At 44.7% G+C, this 27486-nt stretch overlaps 1 protein-coding gene across 1 annotated transcript in view; it reads left to right on the forward strand.

Moving 5' to 3' along the window:
* Positions 1-27486, forward strand: part of LOC137544708 (olfactory receptor 10J5-like) — a 54979-nt gene that overhangs the window by 19036 nt on the left and 8457 nt on the right. The window contains exon 3 of the mRNA XM_068265802.1: positions 19891-20858. Within this exon, the coding sequence (XP_068121903.1) occupies positions 19891-20858 (968 nt within the window). The remainder of the gene's footprint in view (positions 1-19890; positions 20859-27486) is intronic.

Here is a 27486-nt window from a genome sequence, read left to right on the forward strand (position 1 = left end):
CTCATATAGCTGGTGGTCATTGCTTCATTGTGATACGCAAGCCCCTTCACTGCGGCAAGGTAACGATCACGAAGGGGAATTGACACATGTACATGCCTTTTGTTTTGTTGTTGCAGAAAAATTAGGCAGGCATGTACACGCTCCAGAAAAATTACTATAGCTGCTGCCTGCTAGCAGTGGCCTTAAAAATTCAGGAATCCACCTGGAGTCCTAGACCCTGTTGGTGATGGCGGAGAAGGCAGACAAGTGGCCTGCAGGCAGAGATACTGTGTGGGGACTGACTTAGTCTTCGGACAGGCAGTAGCCCTCCAGGATCCATGCCTCATTCATTTTGATAAAGGTGAGGCACTGAACACTTTTTTGACCTAGGCGACTTCTGTTCTCACTGACAATGCCTCCAGCTGCGCTGAAGGTCCTTTATGACAGGATGCTTGTGGCATGGCAAGCCAGAAGTTGGATGGCAAATTGTGACAGCTCTGGCCACAGGTTGTTACGATCTGCATCTGCTGGTAAATTCCTGCATGAACTAACTTTGCTTCACCAGCAGATGTCACCAGCCTCCTCCATTAATTTACAACCTGAACTTTCCTCTGCCCACCAGCAGAGGGCGGACTGTCTAGAGATCTCTCCACAGACAGGGAGGAGGCCTGGACTGTCACATGGTCTCTCAGCATGGCATTTAAGCCACACCTGTGAACTGGCTAGTTGCTAGCTCTTTGTTCCCGGTTCTAGCCCTCCTGTCCTGAGTTCCCTGTTCCTGGTTGTATTGTTCCTTGTTTCCCTGCTCTATTGATCTCCCGTGTTTTGACCTTGTGCTTTGTATACCGACTACTCTTTGCCTAGCGATTACTGTACTGTTTTGATCTCCTGTGTATGACCTATGCTTGCTGACTATCCGTGTGTCTCCTCCTCGATTATAATCTGTATTTTGTAGATATATTCTAGGTTTATGTTGTGTTATTATTCCGGATCCAGGGTCAGTGTGCACACAGTTCTATACACTGGATCTACTCTGCATAACTCACTTTATGCAGAGAGGTCCTTGTATAAACCCTGATTTCATACCTTGTATGCTTATTGAATTTCCGCCTGTATTTGATGCAGTGTATTGTATGTGTGTTGCCTGCAAGTTGATACCGATTGTTTCCGTGCATGAGTTAATGCACAGTATTACCTTATTTTCATTTGATAATAAATCCTTATTATTCATTTACTCCTGGCGTGTCAGTCTTTTCCTAAACAGTGACATCTCTGCCTGGTTGCGGGTTTGTGCGTTGGTTTCTGTTGCTCCAGGTGCAGCGCACAAACTCCATGCAAATTATAACAGAAGAGCTAGCCAGAAAAACTTGTCACTAGGAAAAGGTCTGAGATCCTGTTTTTTCTCCAGCCATGATTGACATGGATTTAAAGCACCTGTCTGAATATGCTATTCTAGCAAAAAACAAAAGGAAACTTTGCTACCATGTATTTGCAGACGATTCCTATGAGGATCTGCAGCAGCTGATTTCATGGGTTCAGGCCGTGAGTAATGAAAGAACCTTCCCTTATGATTTAAAAGACTTTTTGTCAGTTTTGCAGGAATGTTGTTCTGAAGCCCAACAAAATTCAGTTGCTCATTCCACAATACATGTTCCGGGTAATTTATCAGGCCCCGTTAAAAGTCCTGCTGCCCCGTTGAATCAAGCCAAATCCTGGCCAGTAATTAACCAGATTCAATCAATTAAGCCCACTCATGATCCTGCTACTTCCATTGATACTGGAATCTCATTTGTTTCAGCTATGGAAGTTGATTGGACTATTCAGCACAATAACTTCTACTCCTTGCTAGCAGAGGAAGACCAATATGAGTGTTATAAGGAATTGTCAGCATATTCCCGTGAAGAGTTAATGCAAATTGTTATGCATGTTAAATCTTTTATGCAGCAGGGCAACTCTGCAGAATCCGAGATGCAAGCATTGTTGCAGATTCTGCAAACCCTAATTGCAGTAAGAGATCCTTCTACCTCCTGGACTCAAGTTAGATCCCTGCCTGTCTATTGCAATAACTCCTCCTCAGTAATAAACCAAGCCAATTAAAACTAATCATATTCCTGTCACTTCCAAACAGACAGTTCAGTCCTGCAATTATGCTCAGGGTAATCTGCAAGCTCCCATTAAGAGTGATTGGGATCCCCCATTCAGTAGATGGGAAATTAATGCACTGAATGATGAATTAAAGTATGATTGGGAGTCATTTAATGAATTCTATTCCACAAAAGAAAAGACATTCTTGGATGCATGTATTAAATCTGCAACTTCTCTGATGAACCTGGATGTTTGCAAGTCTGACTGTGTACTTCCCTTGATTGATGAATGGAAAAAGATTTGGCATAAAAAAGATCCTTCTGAGTTTTCTGGTAGTCAGTTTGTGCAGCATTCAGCAGCCAATGTTAACTCTGTCAGTTCCAGCAATAAGTTTGTCAGCTTTGATCCAGTATTCCATCCTGAACAGATTGATCAGATGTTTGGTTACCTTAAGAGTGACTGGGACCGATTTCTTGAGTTCTATCTAGAAAAAGGTGATTCATATATTTTTGCATGCATGCGTGCTGTCCAGTCTATGGTTGATCACAAGACTTGTAGATATGAATCAGGTTCTGGTCTAGTAATCGCTTGGCAAAGAATTTTGTCTCATTCTTATGATTTTCAGAGCACATCACCTGTTAATTCTGCCCCAGGCATCAAGGGAGAGACATGCTCTCTGTCCTCAGTAACCTGTTCCACGGACTTGGAATTACCTGTATCCAAAAATCATAAAAGAACTGCTCCTTTACAGACTGCGGTTAGATCCACTCCATGGTCGTTCCAGCTACCTACATCATACCTGCCCTGTTCTGCTGCACATCAGGACTTTGTTAAACTCACCCCTGCTTCCAGACTGAGTCAAAAATCTAAGTTCAAACGGAAATATTTTCCTACAGCCTCCATCCTTCCAGTTACCACCGCAAAGACTCCAACAGTTATGTTGCCGGTTTCCGCAGATCTACAAACTGTATCGTTACCGAAACATAATCCATCTTCACTCCAGCCTGCTGTCCCTATTATGCCAGCTCTGCCTGTGCCACTTACCTCAGTCGTGCCAGTTACTCCTGACATGCCAGTGCCAGTCTCCTCAGCAGTGCCAGTCTCCTCAGCAGTGCCAGTCTCCTCAGCCCTGCCTGTGCCAGTCTCCTCAGCCCTGCCTGTGCCAGTCTCCTCAGCCCTGCCTGTGCCAGTCTCCTCAGCCCTGCCTGTGCCAGTCTCCTCAGCCCTGCCTGTGCCAGTCTCCTCAGCCCTGCCTGTGCCAGTCTCCTCAGCCCTGCCTGTGCCAGTCTCCTCAGCCCTGCCTGTGCCAGTCTCCTCAGCCCTGCCTGTGCCAGTCTCCTCAGCCCTGCCTGTGCCAGTCTCCTCAGCCCTGCCTGTGCCAGTCAGCTCAGCAGTACCAGTGTCTGTCAGCTCAGCAGTACCAGTGTCCGTCGGCCCAATGTTTTCCCTTTCAGAAGATTTGGCAGTGTCCTTGTCGGTCGGCTTGGCAGTGTCCCTGTTGGTCAGTTTGGCAGTGACCCAGTCAGACAGCTTAGCAGAACCTCTGTCAGTTGGTTTGGCGGTGGGTCCTCCAGACGTCTCAGCAAGCCTCCTGCCAGCTGCTCCGGCAGAGTCTCAGTCTGCCGTTCCAGCAGAACCATACTCCACAGCTCAGCCAAAGGCCCAGCCAGGTGCTCGATCAGTTGGTCTGCCAGTTGCTCGATCTGAGGTTCAGCTAATAGCTCTGCCAAGGGTCTTGTCAGCTATGCAGCCAGTGGTCCAGCCAGTCGCTCAGCCAAAGGTCCAGCTTTCTCGAGTCTCTGCTGATGCCCTTTGCCCTTCAACTTCTGCTAGAGCACAGACTTATGCTGAAGTTCAACCCGCACAGATGTCTGACACTCAGGCACCACAGACCTCTGTTACTGCCCTGTTTCCACAGACTCCTGCTGAGATCCAGCTCCCTCAATGTTCTGCTGAAAGAGGGCTCCCACAGTTTTCTGCTGAGGCTAAATGCACACTCATCTCTGCTGATGGCTCGTCCTCAAAAACATTTTCTGGTACTCAGTTCCCACAGATCCCTCCAGATACCTTGCATTTACAAACTGTTATCCAGTCTGCTGCTTTGCCTGCTTTATTGGAAAATGACTTTCAGTTTATCCATCCTGATGGCCTCCAGTCTGCTGTTCCTGCTCCTGATAACCTACAGTCTGCTGTTCCTGCTCCTGATGACCTACAGTCTGCTGTTCCTGCTCCTGATGACCTACAGTCTGCTGTTCCTGCTCCTGATGATTTACAGTCTGCTGTTCCTGCTCCTGATGACTTACAGTCTGCTGTTCCTGCTCCTGATGACTTACAGTCTGCTGTTCCTGCTCCTGATGACTTACAGTCTGCTGTTCCTGCTCCTGATGACTTACAGTCTGCTGTTCCTGCTCCTGACGACTTACAGTCTGCTGTTCCTGCTCCTGATGACTTAGTCTGCTGTTCCTGCTCCTGACGACCTACAGTCTGCTGTTCCTGCTCCTGACGACCTACAGTCTGCTGTTCCTGCTCCTGACGACCTACAGTCTGCTGTTCCTGCTCCTGACGACCTACAGTCTGCTGTTCCTGCTCCTGTTGCCTCCAAGTCTGCTGTTCCTGCTCCTGTTGCCTCCAAGTCTGCTGTTCCTGCTCCTGTTGCCTCCAAGTCTGCTGTTCCTGCTCCTGTTGCCTCCAAGTCTGCAGTTGCTGCTCCTGTTGCCTCCAAGTCTGCAGTTGCTGCTCCTGTTGCCTCCAAGTCTGCAGTTGCTGCTCCTGTTGCCTCCAAGTCTGCAGTTGCTGCTCCTGTTGCCTCCAAGTCTGCAGTTGCTGCCGATGCCCTCCCATCTGCTGCTTCTGCCGATGCCCTCCCATCTGCTGCTTCTGCCAATGCCCTCCCATCTGCTGCTCCTGCTGGTGCCTCTCCTGATGAGTTCCTGTCTGGTGCCTCTCCTGGTGGTATCCTGCTCCTCCTGTTTATGGCCATTATGCATCCCTTCCTGATGGCATCCAGTTTTCTGTTTTATTTGGTGACCTCAGATGCCCTGCTCCTGTGGATGTCCAATCTATGGCTCTTCCTGGTGTCCTTCATTTTTCTGTTTCACCCAAAGGTCTTCAGAGGGACTTGCAACATGTCCTATTGCCTCTGGGTCCTTTTGTCCAGTCAGCCTGGTAATACCCGGGTTGTGGCCTCATTTACTGACCAATTTATGGCCTGCCTCTTTGCCAGTATTTTCTGGGACCCAGGTGGGCATAAGTCCAAGTGGAGCATCCGGAGGCTGCTCCTTGAGGGGGGGGTAATGTTACGATCTGCATCTGCTGGTAAATTCCTGCATGAACTAACTTTGCTTCACCAGCAGATGTCACCAGCCTCCTCCATTAATTTACAACCTGAACTTTCCTCTGCCCACCAGCAGAGGGCGGACTGTCTAGAGATCTCTCCACAGACAGGGAGGAGGCCTGGACTGTCACATGGTCTCTCAGCATGGCATTTAAGCCACACCTGTGAACTGGCTAGTTGCTAGCTCTTTGTTCCCGGTTCTAGCCCTCCTGTCCTGAGTTCCCTGTTCCTGGTTGTATTGTTCCTTGTTTCCCTGCTCTATTGATCTCCCGTGTTTTGACCTTGTGCTTTGTATACCGACTACTCTTTGCCTAGCGATTACTGTACTGTTTTGATCTCCTGTGTATGACCTATGCTTGCTGACTATCCGTGTGTCTCCTCCTCGATTATAATCTGTATTTTGTAGATATATTCTAGGTTTATGTTGTGTTATTATTCCGGATCCAGGGTCAGTGTGCACACAGTTCTATACACTGGATCTACTCTGCATAACTCACTTTATGCAGAGAGGTCCGTGTATAAACCCTGATTTCATACCTTGTATGCTTATTGAATTTCCGCCTGTATTTGATGCAGTGTATTGTATGTGTGTTGCCTGCAAGTTGATACCGATTGTTTCTGTGCATGAGGTGAATGCACAGTATTACCTTATTTTCATTTGATAATAAATCCTTATTATTCATTTACTCCTGGCTTGTCAGTCTTTTCCTAAACAGTGACATCTCTGCCTGGTTGCGGGTTTGTGCGTTGGTTTCTGTTTACACCAGGTGCAGCGCACAAACTCCATGCAAATTATTATAACACAGGTCAAGCCTGTGCACCCAGTAGCAGGGCCGGATTAACCCACTAAGCACCTCAAGCAGCTGCTTGGGGCCTCAGTCAGAGTTTAATTGGCCTCATTAGCATGTAATCAGGCCCTTCACTGTTCCTCCTTTTTCCTCCCAGCAGGAGGGTAATCACACTCACACTTAAGGTGGGTACACACGTCAGATAAAAGTCTTTGGAAAATGAAAGATCACAGACCAATTTTACCCCCTTTCATGTAGTATAAGAGCTATACTCTACACAGTCTATTCTATGGAGCTGAACTCCCCATCAGATAAAAATCTTTGCAAGATGCTGCACACAAAGATGCTGTACACACGCAACAGATCAGTATCTGCAAAAGATCAGTTCCTGCAAAAGATCCATTCCTGCAAAATGCATTCATAGTCTATGACATCTGCAGATCCCATACACACCTTGTTTAATGGACATTCATTTGCAGATCAGACAATTATCTGCCGATCTAAAGATCCAACCTGGTGGATCTGATCTACAGATAATTGTCCGTTAAACAAGGTGTGTATGAGATCTGCAGATATCATAGACTATGAATGCGTTTTGCAGGAATGATCTTTTGCAGGAACAGATCTTTTGCAGATACTGATCTGTTGCATGTGTACAGCATCTTTATGTGCAGCATCTTGCAAAGATTTTTATCTGATGGGGAGTTCAGCTCCATAGAACAGACTGTGTAGAGTATGGCTCTCATACTACATGAAGGGTGGTAAGATTGGTCTGTGATCTTTCATTTTCCAAAGACTTTTATCTGACGTGTGTACCCACCTTTAGCAGCGGGAGGCCCCAAAAAATGACACTGATCACAGCTGAAAGCAGAGGGGCTGTTTAAATTAACCCCTCCAGCAGCACAGGCTGTATTGTAGTGTGCCTGTTTGTGCTGTTTTCCAGTTACAGGCATCTGCTCCCTGCCCCCACCTCTCAGTCACTAATGGTGGTAGGGGCTGTGACACGATGTGGAGCGAGCACAGACAGGCATACACATAATACAGCCTTTGCTGCCTGAGGGGATAACCTACAGCTCCGCTGGCTGCTTCCAGCTAGGTAAGGTGAAGGGGACAACTTGTAGAAAAAGTGCAGCTACAAAGAGCATACCTTTCACTGTAACTATACAGATACTCGTTGACGGCTTTCTCCTGTTGTAACTGGTGGTCAAACATGAGGAGTGTTGAATTCCAGTGAATCGGGCTATCGTAAATCAAGCGCCTCACCGGCAAGTTGTTTCTCCGCTGAATATCGGCCAAGCACGCCATAGCCGTGTAGGAATGCCTGAAATGCCCACACACCTTCCTGGACTGGTGCAGGACCTCCTGTAAGCCTGGGTACTTATACACAAATCTTTGGATTATAAGATTCAGCACATGTGCCATGCAGGGTACATGTGTCAACTTTCCGAAACTCAAAGCCGACAAGAGATTGCTGCCGTTGTCACACACCACGTTGCCGATCTCCAGTTGGGGCGGGGTCAGCCACTGATCCACCTGTTTGTTCAGAGCAGACAGGAGAGTTGCTCCAGAGCGACTCTGGGCTTTGAGACAAGAAGACATGTCCAAGATGGCGTGACACCATTGTACCTGGCATGCAGCATAGGCCCTGGGGAGCTGGGGGGGTGTAGCTGGAGAGGAGATCGCAGCACCAGTAGAGTTCCACTGCCACTCAGCCGAGGATGAGGAGGACAACAGCGAAGAGTATGTAGCAGGAGGAGGAGAAGGAGAGGAGGTGGCAGCAGGCCTGCCTGCAAGCTGTGGAGGTGTCACAACTAGGTCCGCTGCATAGCCAAGTACTCCCTGCTTGCCAGCGGTCACCAGGTTGACCCAATGTGACAAATAAGTAATGTACCTGCCCTGACCGTGATTCGCAGACCAGGCATCCATGGTCAGATGGACCCTTGACCCAACGCTGTGTGCCAGAGATGACACCACTTGCCTTTCTACATCACGGTACAGTTTAGGTATCACCTTTTTTGAAAAAATAATTGTGGCCTGGTATCTTCCACTGTGGTGTCCCGATCGCCACACATTTTCAGAAGGCCTCAGAGTGCATCAGCTGGTATAGTAACAGCTGGAGAGCTAACAGTTCCGCCAAGCCAGCTGTCAGATGCCGGGCAAGGGGGTGACTGGCAGACATTGGCTTCTTCCGCTCAAAGATTTCCTTAACAGACACCTGGCTGCTGCTGTGGGCAGAGGAGCAGGAACCGCTCAAGGTGAGAGGTGGAGTGGAGGAGGGTGGCTGTGAAGGTGCAAGGGATAAAGCGGCTGAAGATGCTGCACCTGAAGGAGGGAGAGGAGGTGGAGGGTGGCTTTGCGTGTGTGTGCTGCTTTTCCTCAGGTGGTCATCCCATTGCTGTTTGTCCTTTCTCACCATGTGCCTTCATAAGGCAGTTGTCCCTACGTGGGTCTTGGTCTTTCCATGACTCAATTTTTGGTGGCAGAGAGTACAGATGGCATTGCTCTCATCTGAGGCAGACACTAGAGATGAGCGTAATGACCTAATTACGATTTTGCGAAATTTCGCGTAATTAGTGTAATTACGATTATGGCCGTAAGTACATAATCGTAATGAAGAAGGATTTCGTGAAATTTCGCGGAAGCGTAATTTTTCGCGTAATTTTCGCATTACAGTCGTATCATGCCGTAATTTCGCATTAAACGCTACCGTAATTTCGCGTTAAACCGTAACGCTCCGTATAATATAAAAAAGCCGCCGACTTTAAGGGTTAATAGCAAAGCCCCCTTAAATGCTAAGAGCCTCAAATTTGGAGAATATATTAAGGAGATCAGGAGGAATAAGAGGAAAATTTTTTTTTTCAAAAAGACCTTATAGTTTTTGAGAAAATCGATGTTAAAGTTTCAAAGGAAAAATGTAAACATTTAAAAACCCGCCAACTTTAACGGTTAATAGCAAAGCCTGCTTAAAGTTTAGGAACACCAAATTCCCAGGGTATATTAAGGGGATCAGTGGGAATAAGAGGAAAAATTTTTTTTTTCAAAAAGACCTTATAGTTTTTGAGAAAATCGATTTTTAAGTTTCAAGGGCGAAAATGTCTTTTAAATGCGGAAAATGTCAGTTTTTTTTGCACAGGTAACAATAGTGTATTATTTTCATAGATTCCCCCAAGTGGGAAGAGTTTTACTTACTTCGTTCTGAGTGTGGGAAATATAAAAAAAAAACGACGTGGGGTCCCCCCTCCCAGACCTCTTTAACCCCCTTGTCCCCCATGCAGGCTGGGATAGCCAGAATGCGGAGCACCGGCCGCGTGGGGCTCCGCACCCTGACTATACCAGCCCGCATGGTCCATGGATTGGGGGGTCTCGGAAGGGGAGGGGCAGCCAAGCTTTCCCCTCCCCCTCCGAGCCCTTGTCCAATCCAAGGACAAGGGGCTCTTTTCCACCTCCGATGGGCGGTGGAGGTGGAGGCCGCGATTTCCTGGGTGGGGGGTTCATGGTGGAATCTGGGAGTCCCCTTTAAAAAGGGGTCCCCCAGATGCCCACCCCCCCTCCCAGGAGAAATGAGTATAGAGGTACTTGTAGTACCCCTTACCCATTTCCTTTAAGAGTTAAAAGTAAATAAACACACAAACACATAGAAAAAGTATTTTAATTGAACAAAAAACATAACCACGAAAAAAGTCCTTTAATATTCTTAATTAACCATTAATACTTACCTGTCCCTTTAAATAAATGATCCCACGCAATATCCTCGGAAATGTTCTATCAGTTACAATGTAACAAAGTTATTATGTAACAACTTTGTTACATTGTAACTACGCCGCACCCGACGCCACTCGCCGCTCAGCCGCCGCATACGCGTCCGTGCAGGACGCTAAGTCCCCGCAGCTCCCGCTGTCCACTCCGCCCACATCTGTCACCCACATGTCACCCACATGTGGGTGACATGTGGGTGACATGTGGGAGAGGCGGGGAGGGCAGCGGAGCCGGCGGGGACTTAGCGTCCTGCACGGACCCGACAGAGCTCTGAGCTATATAGCTCAGAGCTCTCAAAAGCATCTTTGTATTTGGGCTCCAAGGAGCCCCATTGGTCCTTAGCAGACCAATGGGGTTCCTTCAAATCAGAAGGAACCCCATTGGTCTGCTAAGGACCAATGGGGTTCCTTGGAGCCCAAATACAAAGATGCTTTCGAGAGCTCTGAGCTATAGCTCAGAGCTCTGTCGGGTCCTGCAGCGCAGACGCGGCGGCGGCGGTGAGTGACGTCGGGTGCGGCGTAGTTACAATGTAACAAAGTTGTTATATTGTAATAACTTTGTTACATTGTAACTGATAGAACATTTCCGAGGATATTGCGTGGGATCATTTATTTAAAGGGACAGGTAAGTATTAATGGTTAATTAAGAATATTAAAGGACTTTTTTCGTGGTTATGTTTTTTGTTCAATTAAAATACTTTTTCTATGTGTTTGTGTGTTTATTTACTTTTAACTCTTAAAGGAAATGGGTAAGGGGTACTACAAGTACCTCTATACTCATTTCTCCTGGGAGGGGGGTGGGCATCTGGGGGACCCCTTTTTAAAGGGGACTCCCAGATTCCACCATGAACCCCCCACCCAGGAAATCGCGGCCTCCACCTCCACCGCCCATCGGAGGTGGAGAAGAGCCCCTTGTCCTTGGATTGGACAAGGGCTCGGAGGGGGAGGGGAAAGCTTGGCTGCCCCTCCCCTTCCGAGACCCCCCAATCCATGGACCATGCGGGCTGGTATAGTCAGGGTGCGGAGCCCCACGCGGCCGGTGCTCCGTATTCTGGCTATCCCAGCCTGCATGGGGGACAAGGGGTTAAAGAGGTCTGGGAGGGGGGACCCCACGTCGTTTTTTTTTTATATTTCCCACACTCAGAACGAAGTAAGTAAAACTCTTCCCACTTGGGGGAATCTATGAAAATAATACACTATTGTTACCTGTGCAAAAAAAACTTTTCCTCTTATTCCCACTGATCCCCTTAATATACCCTAGGAATTTGGTGTTCCTAAACTTTAAGCAGGCTTTGCTATTAACCGTTAAAGTCGGCGGGTTTTTAAATGTATACATTTTTACTTTGAAACTTTAACATCGATTTTCTCAAAAACTATAAGGTCTTTTTGAAAAAAAAATTTTTCCTCTTATTCCTCCTGATCTCCTTAATATATTCTCCAAATTTGAGGCTCTTAGCATTTAAGGGGGCTTTGCTATTAACCCTTAAAGTCGGCGGCTTTTTTATATTATACGGAGCGTTACGGTTTAACGCGAAATTACGGTAGCGTTTAATGCGAAATTACGGCATGAACGAAACGCGAAATTTCGCGTTGAAAATTACGCTTACGGTATTTTCAATTACGATTTTAATGGCAATTTCGCTACGCTAATTTCGCATCGTAATCGCAAATTTCGCATGCGTAATTATAGTAATGCGAAATTACGAAAATTTCAGCTCAACTCTAGCAGACACACAAAAAAATTCCACACCGCTGAGCCCTGGGTGGTGGCATCAGCAGCTGACCTTGAAACACATGTTGGCTGGCTGTCCATAGGTGGAGATACATGCCGCCGGACTCTGCCTCGAGCTGTTTCTGACAACGAGCTCCCCATGCTTCTTTCAGCAACTCATCTCCTCCTACTCCTCTCTGACTTCCCCCTCTGAACTGTCCCCCTGTTCATCTTGTCTATTGGGATCCCACGTGACATCCATGGCAGTATCATCATCATCATCATAATCATCCTCCACAGCATTGCTTGTATCAGACACCTCCAAAACGGCACAAACAACAGGTACTTCATCATCCTCACATCTTATGTCCATACTGATGCCTAACTCAGACATATGAGGTGGTTGTGTAACATGCTTAGCGCCGCCAGCTGAGAGTTAAGTGTGGTGCCAGAATCAGAGCAGGAGGAGGAAGATATGTCATGGTTCTGTGCAGAAGCTGAGAAAGATGAGGTGTTCTGAGTTAAATAGTCAACTACGTCCTGACAATCTTGGGAGTTGATGGCACGTGCCTTCTTCTGAACACTGTACTTTGGTCGAGGGCCGCATGAAATCATGTCAGCATGACCTCGAACAGACCTGCTGGGTGGCCTGCCTCTGGGTCTGCCTCTGCCTGTTGTTTGGTCCATATTGGGGGGGATAAAGTGAAAGGTATGCACTGACTTGACTAATACAATGTGCAGTCACAGAGATGCAGTGAATGGTACTGACTGCCAGGTATAATACAATGTGCAGTCACACAGGTGCAGTGAAAGGGTATTCAGTGACTGTTGGTATATAATACAATGTGCAGTCACACAGGTGCAGTGAAAGGTATGCACTGACTGCAGGTATAATACAATGTGCAGTCACACAGGTGCACTGAAAAGGTATGCAGTGACTGCTGGTATATAATACAATGTGCAGGCACACAGGTGCAGTGAAAGGTATGCAGTGACTGCTGGTGGTATGATACAATGTGCAGTCACACAGGTGCAGTGAAAAGGTGTGCTGAATGTGCTGGGTCTGGCACAGTATAGCAATTAGCAAGGGCCAGCTGCGACAGACAGGGCTGTATATGCAGTGTCAATGGGCCACAAAAAAAAAAAAAATACATCACAAGAACATTAGCTCTCAAAAGAGCTGTTTTGGTGGTGCTTTTCAGCAACAAATATCAGCAAGGAGCAAGCTAACAAGAGCCTAACTAAGCTTTCCCTATCTCTGCAGCAACCTCTCTTCCTTCTCTCTAAAAACAGCAGTACACAGAATGAGAAGAAGGCCGACGCTGCTGCATTTTATAGGGGGGGGGGGGGGGGCTCCAGGAGGGAGTGCAGCCTGATTGGCTGCCATGTGTCTGCTGACTGTGATGTAGAGGGTCAAAGTTTAGCCCAATGATGTGGTATAGGGGGCGGTTGAAATTGCTAAAGGTTCGCGGTTCGTCACGAACGCAAACTCGTGGAATTCGCGGGAACTAGTTCGCCACGAACCGTTCGGGCCATCTCTATCCGCTGAGCCTTCCTCAGGTGTCTTGAGGACCAAGGTAACTTTATTGCATCCTTCATATACCTCTCTTCAGTTGTCCTGTAAGAATTTTATGAAGATGCTTTCATTGGCATCGTGATAAAATTTCCCCCGTGAGGGAGCTCTCACTATCTTGGCTCCTTTTGAAGCTGACCCATTTCTAGAGACAGTTTATAATGAGGGATTTCACCTATGTACCAGGTCCAGGGCAGATGCTAGGCTAAATTGCACCCAGGGAAAGGGTGGAAAACATTGTGCCCCCCCTCCCCCGTGGAGCCAGGAATAGGTGCCCACAGTAAAGGTTAACCATGTATAGATGCCCACAGTATAGGTTAGCCAGGTATATGTCCCCCCAGTATAGGTAGCCAGTTATAGATGCCCCAGTATAGGTTGCCAGCTATAGTTATCCCCAGTATAGGTAGCCAGACATAGGTAGTCGCAGTATAGGTAGCAAAGCATAGGTGACCACAGTATAGATAGCTAGGCTTAGGTGCTCCCAGTATAGGTAGCTAGGCATAGGTGGCCACAGAATAGGTAGCTAGGCATAGGTGATACCAGTACAGGTTGCCAGGAATAGGTGCAGCCAGTATAGGTAGCTAGGCATAGGTGGCCACAGAATAGGTAGCTAGGCATAGGTGATACCAGTACAGGTTGCCAGGAATAGGTGCAGCCAGTATAGGTAGCTAGGCATAGGTGGCCGCAGTATAGGTAGCCAGGTATAGGTGCAGCCAGTATAGGTAGCTAGGTATAGGAGGTTGCAGTATAGGTATTAAGGAATAGGTAGGTGCTACCAGTATAGGTAGCCAGGAATAGATGTCCCAGTATAGGTAGCCAGGTATAGGTGCAGCCAGTATAAGTAGATAGGCATAGGAGGCTGCAGTATAAGTAGTGAGGAATAAATGCACTAGTTTAGGTAGCCAGGAATAGGTGCAGCCAGTATAGGTAGTGAAGAATAGGTGCTCCCAGTATAGATTGCTAGGCATCAGCGGGGCGGAGTGGGCATAGAGCTTAACTCACTTTCCGGGATGACCGCAGCCTCTTTCTTCTTCCTCCCAGGCGTGCCTCACGACTTTGTTAATAGCGCCCCCTGTGATGACATGCAGTTACGTCATCACAGGGGGCACTGTTATGAATGTGATGGATGCCTGGGAGGGAGAAGATAGAGGCTGCGGTCATCCCTGAAGTTTGCGTTAACTCTATGCCCACTCTGTCCCGCTGCTGTACCCCCTCCCACCACTGCACCCCGATTGGTCATGTGGTCCGCCCGGCCCAAGAAACGGTGCTGACCAGGTCAAAACTTCATCCATTCTTTGAATCAAAGGAAACCTTGTTAAAATGTGAACATGGTGGCAACCAGAATAGCATCATTTTCTTACAAATTAAGTGTTGTGTTCATTTCTACTACTCATGATGATTAATATTTTGATTGAAATCAGTAAAATATTTGATCAGATACTCTCTGAAATGATTCCAGCAGTGCTGCGAGAGCAGATCCCCCTAGACAGAGCCTTGTGGGACATCGGTGTACCATTGGCGTATCCTTAAGACACTTCTGTGCTAGTCAACACTATGATTTCATCATCCTGAAGTCATAAAGAGACACCGGTGTGGTATAAATACTGCCAAAGAAATGCAGCAAAGAGATGAGGATTTATCCTCATACTACAGCAAACTCACTCCATACATCACCTCAAGTAAGTGATGGAACTCCAATGCTGCTTGTATTTCTCATGTGTCTTCTTCTCTCCAGGAATTAGAAGCAAGACAAGGAGGCAACATCTACTCATCATTATGAAAGAATTAACGGTTCCTATAGAACCCAAAATCCAAATGGCATATTCATCATGTGTTCATCCTAATGAACCTCGTTTACCATAAAGTCAGCCAGGTTTGCCTGGATTACTTTATACACAAGAAATCATTCATGAATTGCATTTTATATAGATTTTTTTTTAATCTAAAGAAAAGGAGACAATACGAATGAAAAACTCTATCTCATTTCCACAATCGCTGTGCTAGCATAATTGTACCCTAGGATTCCCCAATTTAAATCAGACTTTTATTATATATCTCTGAACATACTCTGTTTAGTTTTTAATTGTGCTTTTAGAATTTTACTTTCTTATTTTATTATGTTTATAGCACTGACATCCACTGCAGCACTTTACAGAGGACATAGTCATGTCACTGACTGTCCTCAGCGGAACTTAGAACCTAATCCCTATTATAGTCATAGTCTTATGTCCTACCATATTAATATTATTATGTACTTGTATAGCACTGATATCTTTTGCAGGGCTTTACAGAGTACATAGTCATGTCACTGACTGTCCTCAGAGAAGCTCACAATCTAATCCTACCATAGTCATAGTCCAATGTTCTAACATAATATTATTATGTATTTCTATAGCACTGACATCTTCTGCAGCACATTACAGAGTACATAGTCATGTCACTGACTGTCCTCAGAGGAGCTCACAATCTAATCCTACCATAGTCATAGTCTAATGTCCTACCATATTATTATTATGTATTTATATAGCACTGACATCTTCTGCAGCACTGTACAGAGTACATAGTCATGTCACTGACTGTCCTCAGAGGGGCTCACAGTCTAACACTGTCATAGTCATAGTCTAATGTCCTACCATATTATTATTATTATGTATTTATATATAGCACTAACACCTTCAGCAGCATTTTACAGAGTACATAGTCATGTTACTAACTGCAGAGGAGCTCACAATCTAATCCTACCATAGTCATAGTCTAATGTCCTAACATACAATGATTATGTATTTATATGGCATGCATCTAGACCTGAATTCTGAATCAGCCACAGTTCTGGATTTTTCACCTTTAGCTAAAGGGAATACTCATATGCCTCAACCAGAGAGAAAGCTACACTTGAAGCAAGACAGGACATTAGACAAATGACTATGGCAGGGCTTAGATTGTGAGCTCCTCTGAGGACAGTCAGTGGCAAGACTATGTAAAGTACTGTAGAAGATGTCAGTGTTATGTAAATAATAATAATGATAGTAATAATATGGTGGGACATTAGACTATGACTGTGAAAGACATTAGATTGTGAGCTCCACTGAAGACATAACTACGTACTCTGTGCAGTGCTGCAGATGTTAGTGCTGTATAAATAATAATAATAATAATAATAATATGGAATTATCCAGCACCACCAAAATTAATTTAAAGCTATTTTATTGCATGAAAGAATGGCAGCAGTGACAGACCGCTGTTTTGGGCAGACTTACAAGTGGTGCCAACCCATTCCATTGCATATGCCATGCAGCGACACCTTGGCTAGGCTGCAGTGGAAGAGCCAGTTAGAATACTGGATCCCCATCCATCTCACGCTGGATTACAGAAGCAGGATGCAGGACTCCAAGCCCATGGCTGGATAGGTGAGGGCTTCCTCTGTGTCCTGCAGCTGTCTGTGGGGAACACCTGGCCACATATTCAGCCCATAAAAAGCAGGGACTTTACCCACCCATTTTTAGGGGAAAAAAAGTGCGTCTTATAGTCCGAAAAATATGGTATTTGGATATTTGGTGGATTCCCACACCCTCTCTGCAAAGAACATCTGTTGTAAAAGTATTTTGCAATAGTACTTGCCAGGAGGTGGTGACCAGTGCTGCTCGGATACTCCTTTTCAAAATCTGGATTGAATTCGGATCCGGATACCCAGATATCCGATCCAAATCGGATATCCGAGTTTGAAATTTTGTAATCCAAATCCGAATCGGATTTCCGAACCCAGTATCCCAAATATCCGCCCGGATTCAGATATCCGGGTAGAAAACCGGAAGGGGGCTTTAAATTGCTTTTCAAACATTTTTTAGGGTAAATGAGGCATGTAACATCATGCATTTTTAAAGGGAAACACTTATTGATGATGTGGGGACTTAAAATCTCTCTCTCTCTCTCTCTCTCTCTCTCTCTCTCCGAGTTTGCTCCGATAGGGCTATTCGGATTTTAAAAAATATCCAAATTGCTATTCAAATTTCGGAGAGTGGAAAAAGTTTGGATTATTTGGGCAGTTCGGATACCCGAATATTGGATGAGCACCACTGGTGGTGACCTGGGCCCACAGGCTCCACCTTCCTGGACACCTAATCTGCATAGTGAATAAGGAGTTGGTAAGACTTAAGCTCAACACACACCATACAATCTTGGTTGAACAGATTTACCAAATCTATGTAGTATAAGGGCCAAGAGATTGAAAATTCCTTGAATGATTTATTGAATAAGCTCTTATACTACATGAAAGTGGTAAGATTGAACAATCAAGATTGTATGGTGTGTGTTGAGCCTTAGGGGGTGGAGGTGTCACCTCAGATGACACTGCAGGAATTTTTTTTTTATTTTTTATAAATGATGTGGCAGACTGTTACCCAAACAGCGATGATTGGAGAAATGTACACACAGCAACTTTGCATTATAATTATTATTATTCATTTATAAAGCACCAGCGTATGCCGTGGCACTGTACAAATACGTTTTTTTTTTCCCTTCAGTTTACAAACTACACTCATTGTCTTTCATTGTTTCTTTGATGTTTAAGTGCTTCAGAAAATAGCACTTTGGTTGGAGAGCTCAGGGCAGCTCTTTTGCATAGATAACAACTGAAGTTTCTTAAAGGGAACCTAAACCCTTGGGGAAAAAATGAGTTTCACTTACCTGGGGCTTTTATCAGCCCCATGCAGCCATCCTGTGCCTTCGACGTCACTCTTGGATCCTCTGGTCCCTCACCGGCAGATTGTTTCGTTTTTGCCGAGTCGGTGGGCCACCATGAGTGTCATTACATGCATTTCTGCAGCAACAAGATGCTATAGTGGGTGTCAAAGCGTACAAAGAAACGTGTTGACACCCACTATAGCGTCCTGTTACTGTGGTAGAGAGGTTAGAAAAGGAGAGAGAGAGAATGGATAGCTAAAGAGAGAATGATAAAAGAAAGAGAGAGAAGCAAAGCAAGAGGAGAGAGACAGAGGCAGAGAGAGTCCCCCTTAGGGCTGCAGATTGTGTACAGTCAGATAATCAGTCCAAAAAACATGTGCTCCCATCCAAACTGAGGGGCCCCCTGATGTTCCTTTTGGTAAGCTGAAGAAGAGAGGTCAAAGAAGGTGGCAGGTGGAACCCTTGACACCCACTAGGCCCCAACCAAGCACCTGCCTAGGTTGCCTGGTGGATGATCCAGCCCTGTCAGTAACCCTTTGCCTTGTAACTGTTTGCATTATGTGTTCTTTATTGTAAAGCACCACAGAAGATGCTGGAGCAGGGATAAATTGCACCCAGGGCGAGGGTGTAAAAATTGCCCCCCCCCCCCCCCCCCATGGAGCCAGGTATTCATGCCCACAATATATGTTAGCCAGGCCTAGTTGTACCCAGTATAGGCAGCCAGTTTTAGGTGCCTCCAGTATAGGTAGCCAGTATAATTGCCACCAGTATAGGTTAGCTAGGTCGGTGCCTCCAGTATAGGTAGCCAGTACAGTAGCCCCAGTATAGGTTAGATAGGCAGGTGTCCCCGGTATAGGTTAGATGGGTAGGTGCCTCCAGTATAGGTTAGCTAGGTGGTTGCCTCCAATATAGGTAGCCAGTATAGTTGCTCCCAGTATAGATTTGATAGGTAGGTGCCCCCGGTATAGATTAGCTTGGTAGGTAGGTGCCCGCAGTATAGGTTAGATAGGTAGGAGCCCCCAGTATAGGTTAGATAGGTAGGAGCCCCCAGTATAGGTTAGATAGGTAGGTGCCCCCAGTATAAGCTAGATAGGTAGGTGCCCCCAGTATAGATTAGATAGGTAGGAGCCCCCAGTATATGTTAGATAGGTACGTGCCCTTAGTATAGGATAGGTAGGTAGGTTCCCGCAGTATAGGTTAGATAGGTAGAAGCCCCCAGTATAGGTTAGATAGGTAGGAGCCCCCAGTATAGGTTAGATAGGTAGGTGCCCCCAGTATAAGCTAGATAGGTAGGTGCCCCCAGTATAGATTAGATAGGTAGGAGCCCCCAGTATATGTTAGATAGGTACGTGCCCTCAGTATAGGATAGGTAGGTAGGTTCCCGCAGTATAGGTTAGATAGGTAGAAGCCCCCAGTATATGTTAGGTAGATACCACCTCCCATAGGTGATGGAGGGGGGAAGCAGCGGCCTCACTGAGACTCAGCCACGGGGAGGGCAGCCCTGCTTCTCCCACCCTTCCTCTCCCCGGGGCCGCCCTCCATGCCCCCCCACTGCAGAGTAAGCGCAGGGAAGCCTGGTATTGAACAACTCACCTCCTTCCAGCTCCAATCACCACTCACATGCCACTGGTCACCTCTGCATATACACTCTACTTCCTGATTAGCAGTACTATGAAAACTATTCTGAGTATTTTCTTGTTTGCTTGTGGTTTAAAATACATTTTATAGACAAGGTGTAAAAATATTACCTAGGAAAAAACTTGGGAGAAAAAGGTAATAGCACATTTTTGTTTCCATTTTTCACATTTGCTGATCGGTTGTATAATGGACACAGTAGCAAAGAGTACTGCCTTCTATGGTTATATTTTCCTAATCGCAACATACTGTGCATGTTTTTTTGTGATTTATTATCAATGTATTGCTTTGTGCTATTCATCCTCTTCCTGTTCGTGTTTGAGTATTTATTATGTATTTATTTATTTTAGGTACATGTTATACAGACACCGGTAGAATGGAGAACTCCTCTGACTTCCATCCATCAGAAATGACCCTCACCTTCGGGGACGTATCAGAGCACAGAATCCTGTATTGTACAATAACTCTGCTGGGTTACATAATGACTGTTACCGCAAGTACTATTGTTGTGGTTACCATAGTATTACACAAGCCTTTACAGGAGCCAATGTACGTCTTTATAGCCATCCTTTGTGTGAACGGGCTGTATGGAAGTATGATTTTTTATCCTAGTTTGCTCATAAATCTACTTTACCAACTGCACACCATCTCCTATACAGCCTGCTTGACTCAAGTGTATTGTTTGTACACCTATGGGAGCTTTGAGATGACCACCTTAACAGCCATGGCCTTTGACCGCTATGTGTGCATCTGTAACCCTCTTAGATACAATGTCATCATGTCTTTATCAATGGTCGCCAGGCTGATCTCTGGTAGTTGGCTGTTTTCCATAATAATTATTGGCATTAATGTTACGTTGACCAGTAGGCTTCCGTTATGTGACTCTGTGATCTTGAAGATCTACTGTGACAACTGGTCGGTGGTGAGGCTCTCCTGCATTGACACCACTGTCAACAATATCTTTGGATTATTCGTCGCTGCAGTGTATCTTTTCTTTTTGCTCTTTCTCATACTGTCCTCCTATATTTCAATCCTTCGAGTCTGTTACAAGTCATCAGCGGAGGTCATCTCCAAAGCCCTCCAGGCCTGCATGCCACAGTTTATAACTACTATCACCTTTGTTACTGATGTGCTCTTTGAATTTTTCATATATCGTTGGACCCCAACAAACTTACCCTATGAAGTAAGAATGTTCATGTCTATCCAGCCACTTGTCACTCCTCCCCTTCTGAATCCCCTTCTTTACGGTCTTAAAATGACCGAAATTAGACTGAGGATATTTCAGCTCTTGCGTTTGAAGAAGATTTCATCTCATAAAGTCAGTCTTTCATGCACCATAGTTGCGGTTTCACAAAGAAGGGTCTCCAAAGACCTCAAAAAATGATAGCATCACATTGGTAGTATTGTCTCGCACTCACTAAAGGATCAAACCCATTGGGCCTGATTCACAAAGCGGTGCTAACAGTTAGCACCCTAGTGAAAAGCCCTTTATCATGCCTAAACTCAGTTTAGGCATGATAAGTTTAGGTGTGATAAGTTTAGGTGTGATAAGTTTAGGCATGATAAGTTTAGGTGTGATAAGTTTAGGTGTGATAAGTTTAGGCATGATAAGTTTAGGTGTGATAAGTTTAGGTGTGATAAGTTTAAGCACCAACTACGTTAGCACCGCAGTGCACAGCTGATCAAAAGTTTTACACTAGCAAAGACTGGTGCACTTCGTATAAAGTTTAATGGCGCTGCTTTGCGTGCGGGACTTTGCAAGCGATCTAAACTTATCTAAACTTAGCATGCCTAAACTTATCACACCTAAACTTATCATGCCTAAACTTATCACACCTAAACTGGCTTTTCACCAGAGTGGTGCAATGGTTATCATGCCTAAAGTCTCTAACTGGGTCAGCACCGCTTTGTGAATCGAGCCCATAGTCTTTAAGGGGAGTGCAACAGCTGAAAAGAGGAATGACATTCTCTATGCAGTATTCAACAAGGAAAAAAGCTGGCACATCCAAAGTTAATATTTACTGGTTCCATGTAAAAAATATGGCCAACGTTTCGGAGCCTCGTAGGACCCATTTATCAAGGTAATATTTGCTCGGAGGCAAAGATCTGTATGCTGCTGTGCAAAAGTTCCTGCATAGAAAGTGGGAGTCTGGCTCCTCTAACACACTCTGACTGCGATGTGTCTTGTCTGGGATGAGCAGTGTATTGTCTAATCCCAGATAATACACATCGCTGTCAGTGAGTGTTATGCTGGGAATACACGGTTCGTTTCTGCCGTGTGTTTCTGCTCTCGATCGTTTTTGCCGCTCGATTCAGCTCTTGATTCAGCTCTCAATTCTTATCTTATTTTTTTCCATCCACTTCTATCAGAAAACGAGCAGCCAAGGAATCGAAAGCAAGATCGGACATGTCGGAAATTATCTATAGAACCATCTTATCAGGTTAAAAACAAACCGTGTATTCCCAGCATTAGAGGAGCCAGACTCCCAACCTATGCAGAATCTTTTGCACAGCAGCGGACAGATCGTTTCCTCCGAGTAAATATTACCTTGATGAAGGGGTCCTACCTACACGGCTCCGAAACGTTTGGCCATATTTTTTACTTGGAACCAATAAAGATTAACTTTGGATGTGCCAGCTTTTTTCCTTGTTGAATACTTCAAAAATGATAGGACACAAAAGGAGCCACTGTGGTAGAGTATTTTATACAATCAATAATATTGTATTAATAACAGGGCCCATTATCTGTAGGCTGGCATTAACAAAGCTGGATTTTAAATAGTGATGAACGCAATTTGCTAATTACGATAATGAGAAATTTTGTGTAATTTTTACCAATTATGGCCATACATACATTACAATCTGGAATTGCTATTGATTTTGTTTAATCCATTTGTAATTTCGCAATAATTTCCGTGTCACTTTTGCATAATTTTGTGCTGATTTTAGCAGTCAATAGTAAAGTCCCCATGCAGGCTATTGTCTTCGAAATTGCTATGTATGTTATGAGATTATAGTGGGAATAAGTAAAAAAAAAATGTAAAAAGACCTTGTAGTTTTTGAGAAAATTGATTTGCATTTTCAAAATCGGCTATCTCAAAAACTACAAAGTCATTTTGAAAACATTTTTTGACTTATTCCCACTATTGCCCTTAACATACATAGCAATTTTAGGTGCACTAGCATGCATTTGCTCCTTGTCTATTATTAAGAGGGGTGTGTGCTAAGCACTGTTCAGCTAAGTGTATATCTCTATTAAAAAAAAACAAAAAAAAACTGTGTAGGCACTTTCCTATACATCAAGTGTAGGAAAGAGTGTTAAATTGGTCAGTTTTGCTTGTTTCAGAGAGTAGAAAGTGTAAGAATCTATACGTTGGTTGCTATTGGCAACAACACTACGCCTTCGTTCGGCACCATATCACAGGAAGTGTGATGACTTGACTCTCATCACAGCAAGCAGCATAGGAGATAGAACTTCTTAGGTGTCATCACAGTTTCAAGGAGTTTATTCAGTAAACAGATATACAGATACTCATCCCTACACAGCGAAGCAATTGTTCTGTAGTAAGTCAAGAGGACTTACTACAGAACAAATGCTTCGCTGTGCAGGGATGAGTATCTGTATATCTGTTTACTGAATAGAGGCGTTACAGCTTTTGGTTCCATTGCATGGCAACCAGGTTTTCTCTTATGTTCCATCTATACTACATAGCCCGTAGGCCTATATACAGCATACAGTTAGATATTATGACAATACATTACAAATAAAAGTAAAGGGTGGAATTCATCAGCCAGCCATCAGAAAAAGCAGCAGTATTTAGAAGTGCCTCTCTGGAGCCCGTCAGCTGCTTTAGTACCAACCACTAAAGAGTTAAATGTGACATCATTAAATACTTAAATAAATAAATAAAATCATCTGAGCAGGAACTTCATCGCCTGCTATTGGCTGATAAAACCTCGTGATATGACAGGCACGGTCTTTACTGCGCATGCCCGACCTATCCCCTAGTTCTAAGAACTGTCATCTTGTTCTAAAGAGGCCATTTGTTTAATGTTCTTATGAGGATATTTTCATAACAATGGCTCATGTTTATGGTGTTCGTCGCCAGCTAGTCTGGCCTCAACACTGGATAAACTCTTTAACCTTGGCTGGTTTTGTGTAAGACACAAAACCATGTTCCAGTGTTTCTAGAAATGCTGCTTAAAGCAGTAGGATCAGCCATACTATTCCAGGGGAAAAAAACGCATATATAAGTAGATAAATACTTGATCTACTTACATAACACATGTATTGTACTGTCCACGTTTTGATTTCAGTGAATGTTATATAGTAAATGACGAGAATTCTGTTAGTGGTGGGGGCCATGTCTTTTGCCCACAGTAAAGGCTAACTCGTGATGTCATTTCTGCCCTTTACTTTTTTTCTTGCCTCCTCCAATCGCTGAGTCACCTCAGCCTTGCTTGTAAACACAAGTGATTAGGGGATTAGGTTTCTGATAAGCAGCAGTCAGGGAAATAAAGGGAAGAGGAGGAATGTATTATAGATAAAAAGAACCCCCAGCATGCAATTCTTTGGCACCAACTACTAAAGAGCCAAGTAAGCTAAGATATATGATAACTCCAAATCATAACAGCAGAAAACGTTTTGAAAGTTTTGAATGCAGGATTAGCATCTTTATCACTTAATACACTCAGACCAGTTGCTGTTGAAATTTTATTTTTATGGTGACGATACCGCTTTAAAGGGAGACTCTGCAAATCAAGTCTTTTAACTAAACTCAGTTAAAGCAACTGAGGCCTACGAATTCAATCATATAATACTTAAATTCTTACAGAGAGCAGCTGGAGAAGTCCTGTGTTCATGCCAGGCACCCCCAGTCTTAGGCCTCGTTCACATCAGGGCCTTTTCTGTGCGCTTTTCACAGCGCATCGCTCTGTGTGTTCAGCAAGGTATTGATTTTCCCATGTAATTAAATGTGCCTGGTTCATATCTATGCGCTGCGTGGAGCAGTGTTGCATGCATTTATGTGCGTTGAGCTGTAAAGCGCACATCAATGCAAGTGAATGGGTGCACTTTTTTAGCGCATAGAAGCACATACAAGCACATGCGTTTTTAACCCCTATTTGAAAAAAAAACAAAACATTTACATATGAAAACAAAGCTTTATTGACAACGGCTACTGCTACAATAAGCAAAACATGCTTAAAAAAAGCGCACCACAGCGCACTAAAGCACGCACAAGGGCATGCGCTTTTTATCATGCGCTTTTACACGTTTTTCAATGCACCCAATGTTAACAAGGCCTTAGAGAGCCACTGTTTAGCCTGCCTAAGCCTAAAAAGTTTCAAGTTCGTGGATCTGACTCCTGCAATGTCTCTCTACCTTTATAAAAATGCAAATTTCGAAAACAAAACACAAACACATTTTTCTGGACATGTATTTCTATTTGTGATTGCGATTCTGGGAGTATTTGTAATAGTTATACCCTGTTTGCGCGTATATAACCTTGTGCCACCTCCCTGTCTGACAACCCTTGTTAACATTGTATGTATCCCTACTTATTGTCCAGTGCTGCGTAACATGATGGTGCTTTATAAATACAATAAATAATAGTAATAGTTGTCTGAGCATGCAATATATAATGCCTGAGCATATACTGTATACATATATAATCCAGCCCGGAGTCCAGAGTGCTTGAATTCCATTGCTCATTCTTACTAGTAGTGGGTGGTGTTTGAATTCAGCATATTGAATTCTGAACTCCCGAGCTCTGCTGAACACCACATTTCAGCACCATATCAGTACCGATCAAGTGGCCAGAGTCAGTGGAGTTTACTTATGTGCGCTTCGTGGTGAGTTTCACGCCACTCTATACTTCCTTCTTCCGGCTTTGGATGGAGGAAACATTGAAGTCATGTGAAGAATGTTGTGAAATGCGAGAAAGTGAACTCCCCCTGACTCTGTCTGTTTGTTTGGTACTGATAATGTGCTGAAGTGTAAGTGTGATGTTCAGAAGTATTTATGTGTCCTGAATTGGCCAGTTAGAATTGGGCATGAGGGATAAATTAATATTGGTGAAAGGGTTAGGAATCAAAAAGGACTTAATAATGGGAGGATCTGTGTGTGTGTGTGTTTAGGGGTGAGGTGGTGTTGGGGGGGGGGGGTAAGGTTGAGTTATAAAATAAGAAGGACTTAAAATTAAGGAGAAGGGGTAAGGGGTTTATGTTGGGGGAGGAATTAAGCATTAAGAAGGTTGCAAACCCATTACAGCCCTACCAGAATCCCCAAATATTTCAGAGGTTGCAATTCTGTGTGGGACATGTGGCTTATCTGGTGAGGATATCCTGTTGTCAAAAAGATATGGAGGTAAATCTTTGATCTAGGGGGTACTATATTTCAAATCTAAATAGATTTCTCCCCTTTTCTATACATTACATTATCTTACTTATCTAATTTGACCTTAACCCCTTAAATACAAAATCCTTCTAACATGCCTTATAGCCAAAAGACTACATCTAACATCTAACTGGCTCAAAAACACTTTATGGTGGCAACAACTATGACAAAAGATAAATCTTGTATGGGTCCAATGAACATCTCACACATATCACTATGAATACATTATTCACCTTTTAGAAAATATGGGATCCATGACTCCCATGAAGATAGGACAGTCCTCTACAACTGGCCTGTTCTTAGACTTGACAATAGGGTGGATCAAGAAAGAAAAAAATTAGGACAAAAATACTTTTAACAATGGAGTCGTCTTCTGTATACACTGTAAATAACGATTAGGAACTTAATTAGGCCCGGTTCACATTAGCGGTGGCTATCCGGAATAGCCGTGCCGGAGCCGCACCGCATGGTGGCCGGACGAAACGGACGCACGGCATAGCAATGTAAGTCTATGCCACGGTTCACATGCGTCCGTTTCGTCCGGACCGGAGCCGGACCGGATCCGGACTCCGGTGTCCGTTCCAACATGCGCTATTTTTGGGTCCGGCTCCTCCGGCAGCCGTATCCGGGGCGGAGCCGGACTGCACCATCCGGCCAATGGAAACCAATGAGAACCGGAGAGCGCACAACACACTGGCAAAAAATCCGGATGTTCTACCCCACTTCCTATGAGGATTGTTGCGGCGATATTGGATCGGGGACACATGGGCAAGCATTTTGGAGTGGAGCAGCACGAGCTGGAGATGTTGGCAGCATGTTGGAGGTGGAGGTGAGTGCTAAACAGCAGAGGGCCTGATTCCACAGGTCCCCCTTCTGCTGACCTCCCAGACCCCAACATTTTTTTTTTTTTTTACGATACTTTTGCCAAACGGATCCGGATCGCATCCGGATGAACACCTGATGCAACCTGACCGGATCCGGATCGGATCCGGATCAGAACCGTACGGTTCCGATCCGGATCCGGTCCGGATCCGGTCAGGCCATCCGGTCCGTTTGGCTGACAACCGCAAGTGTGAACGGGGCCTTAGATCCAGTTTTTTAGTGCTCATCTTGGTTTCTCAGATGCACCTACGGCAGGAGAATCTATATACAGTATTTTAGATCTCACCATATTATCTGATATGTTATCATTCAACATAATTCTCAGTTGTACGCTTAGGTCATTATTTTCTGTTAGATTATTTGTTGCTTGACAATAGTATAATGGTCATGTGATCAAACCAATAAAATACTTAAACATATACCCCCCATTACAAAGTCAATGGTAAGGTTTCAGTTTACTTATGTTCTAACTATTGGCGTTGCTATTGGTTAAAATTAACAACCATGTCAATCAAATATACACAGAGCACATAAGCAGTACACAGTACACACACAGTATACAGAGCACACAAGCCATATAACTTTTAATATCAGGTACAGTGATTGTAGCAAGGAGAGAGTGTCTAGGAAAGTGATCGGGGATGTCTATATACTGTATATCACACAA

Source organism: Hyperolius riggenbachi, chromosome 2 (genome assembly GCF_040937935.1).
Source record: "Hyperolius riggenbachi isolate aHypRig1 chromosome 2, aHypRig1.pri, whole genome shotgun sequence".
Classification (NCBI taxonomy): Eukaryota; Metazoa; Chordata; class Amphibia; order Anura; family Hyperoliidae; genus Hyperolius; species Hyperolius riggenbachi.